Below are 2,801 nucleotides of genomic sequence, written 5' to 3' on the forward strand. Positions count from 1 at the left end.
GACGGCAGGGCCGGGGAGCCCACCTGCCGCAGCCAGAAGCTGATGCTGCAAGCGGGGCTCATCCACCCCGCCAGCCCCGGCTGCTACCACTACCTGCCGCCCACCGTGCGCGCCATGGAGAAGCTCGTCAGGGTGGTGGACGAGGAGATGCAGGCGGTGGCGGGGCAGAAGCTGAACATGCCCTGCCTGAGCTCGGCGGAGCTGTGGCGTGCCAGCGGCCGCTGGGACGGGATGGGGCCGGAGCTCTTCCGGCTGGCCGACCGGCACGGCAAGGACTACTGCCTGGGCCCCACGCACGAGGAGGCGGTGACGGAGCTGGTGGCTGCTCAGAGCAACCTGTCCTACAAGCAGCTCCCACTGCGCCTCTACCAGGTGACCAGGAAGTTTCGGGACGAACCCAAGCCCCGCTTCGGCTTGCTGCGCAGCCGGGAGTTTTACATGAAGGACATGTACACCTTCGACACCTCCAAAGAGGCAGCTCAGCACACCTACAACCTGGTGTGTGACGCTTACTGCAGCCTCTTTGACCGCCTGGGCCTTCCCTATGTCAAAGTGCAGGCGGCCACAGGCAGCATCGGCGGCACCGTGTCCCACGAGTTCCAGCTCCCGGCAGACATCGGTGAGGACAGACTGGTGCTGTGCCCAGCCAGACATTTTGCAGCCAACATGGAAACGTTAAACGGGGAGCAAACGTCTTGCCCCACATGTGGAGAAAAACTCACCCAGACCAAAGGGATCGAAGTAGGACACACATTTTATCTGGGCACCAAGTACTCCTCCGTCTCCAATGCTGTCTTCTACTCCCCCGAGAACAAACCCCAGCTGGCAGAAATGGGTTGCTATGGCCTGGGCATCACTCGCATCCTGGCAGCTTCCATCGAGGTGCTCTCTACAGAGGACAGCATCCGTTGGCCGAGCCTCATCGCACCCTACCAGCTCTGCTTCATTCCCCCCAAGAGAGGCAGCAAGGAGGAGGAGGAGGAGGAGGGAGCCACACTGCTGGAGCGGGTGTACAACGACCTCACTGAAGCGCTGCCACACCTTGCCGGCGACTCAGTACTGGATGACAGGACACAGCTGACCATTGGCAAAAGGCTAAAGGACGCCAACAAGCTGGGTTATCCCTACGTGGTCATAGCCGGGAAGAGGGTTAGTGAGGACCCCCCAGTCTTTGAGGTTTGGAATCAGAATGCTGGCGAGGTTTTGTTCCTCACCAAGGAAGGTGTCATCGAGTTGCTGAGTAAAGTGCAAGTCCCTTAAACTCCATGTCTCTGAATCTCTCATCTTTGCTGCACTAAGTTTATCTGAACAGCCCTGGTTCCTTTTCAAGGACGTGCAGGTTGTGGGCGATGGCTCTGGGTAAGCGGAGTTGAATCCACCTCACATCAGAGCCAACCACGGTGTCTTGCAACCACACCGGGTGCTGGGGTTGAGCTGGGGTCAGCCCACATTCCTTAGTGGGTCCGGGGATGTTTCATCCTCTGGCTACAGGCTCCCGTGAGCTGCTTTTAGGGACACGTGTAGCCTTGTGCAGTCATGGGAGTGCTGGGGTCAGCTCCTCACTGCCCAGCTGTGGCAGATATGGCCTCTGTCGAGCGTACACAAGAGCTGAGACTGCAAGAGGGAGGACAGGAGGGCTTTCCCTCGCCCTTTTCAAGTGCTGAATTCTTGGAAGGAGAGGAAGGCAGGTGCTTTTTGTCCATTTGCATTTTGTCTTTGGAAACACCCAGGCTCCGTGAAGGTGGAGGTTAATCTTTATGAAAGCAAAATGGTGAACTCTAGATCCTTGTTCACCTTGAAAATGCCATAGCGCTGCAAATCTGCAGGAATTAAGGTGAAGAAAGATGTCAGGCATCCGCACCCCAGTCCTACAGGTCAGTCTGGCTGGTATGATGTCTGGATCTACTGGGCTTGGGTGGTGATGGTGTGATTTCAGGAATGCAGCCTCAGACTATTAGAAAATAGTTGCAAAAAAAAATAACAAGGAAACGTGAAATCTGGGGGCCTGTGAAGCCTGGCAAGAGGCATGTCCAGGACACGTTGCTTATAGGCTGTAAGTAACTCTGCCCGAGGGTTGTGGCATCCCGCCTGTACGTGCCCACTGCAGTGTGGGGCTGGCTGGGCCCCGCAGCTCCCGTGAGGAACAGGTTGCCGCCATCCCAGCGGGATGGGGAGTTCCTTGGAGGGAGCTGCCTTGCCCTGAGCCGAAGCGATGATGTGCATACCCAGTACTTCCATCAGCTAAACTTCTGTTCCTGTGCACAAGGAGGCAACTAATATTCAGAGTTTCACATCTTTTTCTTTGCAGGGATAGTCCCTGTTGTTGGGAGCTAAGCACCTCTTTGGTGTAGGTGTGTTTATGTACAGAGGTGTACAAGGCTCCTGCAGGAATAAATACCAGCCACCGGTTTCTTGTTCTTCCTAGGCCTGAGCCGTCTCCAAGCATTTCCCAGGCTGCTGCTTGCAGAAAGGGTGAGTGAGAAGCCTCAGGGCAAGCACCCAGCAGCGACAGAACAGGGAAGAGTCACAGAGGTAGAAGCTCAGGAAGGAGAAATTTGGGAAATTTCAGCAAGCAGAGAGTCCAGAGAGCCCCTAGCCCAGATCACAAGATCACAAGCAACAGTGGTGCCGTGTCCTTTAGGGCTTTGGGGTAGACCCACACCCTCCATGTGCTCCCAGACTTCAGGAGGTCACCTCGTCCTTCTCCCACTGCCCGGCAGGATCAGCACAATGATGGCTGGAAGATGCCACCCTGAGAGGTGCTGGGGCCGGGCCTGAGGGGCGCTGGGCCGGGCCTGAGG

General features: G+C 56.9%; 1 protein-coding gene across 1 annotated transcript in view; it reads left to right on the forward strand.

Annotated features, from left to right (window-relative positions):
- Positions 1–6: 6 nt before the first annotated feature.
- PARS2 (prolyl-tRNA synthetase 2, mitochondrial) overlaps positions 7–2,801 on the forward strand; it is a gene marked incomplete at its 5' end in the record, with an annotated part of 3,044 nt that continues 249 nt past the window's right edge. The window contains one exon of the mRNA XM_026854085.1: positions 7–1,359. Within this exon, the coding sequence (XP_026709886.1) occupies positions 7–1,260 (1,254 nt within the window). The remainder of the gene's footprint in view (positions 1,360–2,801) is intronic.

The sequence above is a fragment of the Athene cunicularia genome (assembly GCF_003259725.1).
Source record: "Athene cunicularia isolate RWA chromosome 8 unlocalized genomic scaffold, athCun1 chr8_part1, whole genome shotgun sequence".
Classification (NCBI taxonomy): Eukaryota; Metazoa; Chordata; class Aves; order Strigiformes; family Strigidae; genus Athene; species Athene cunicularia.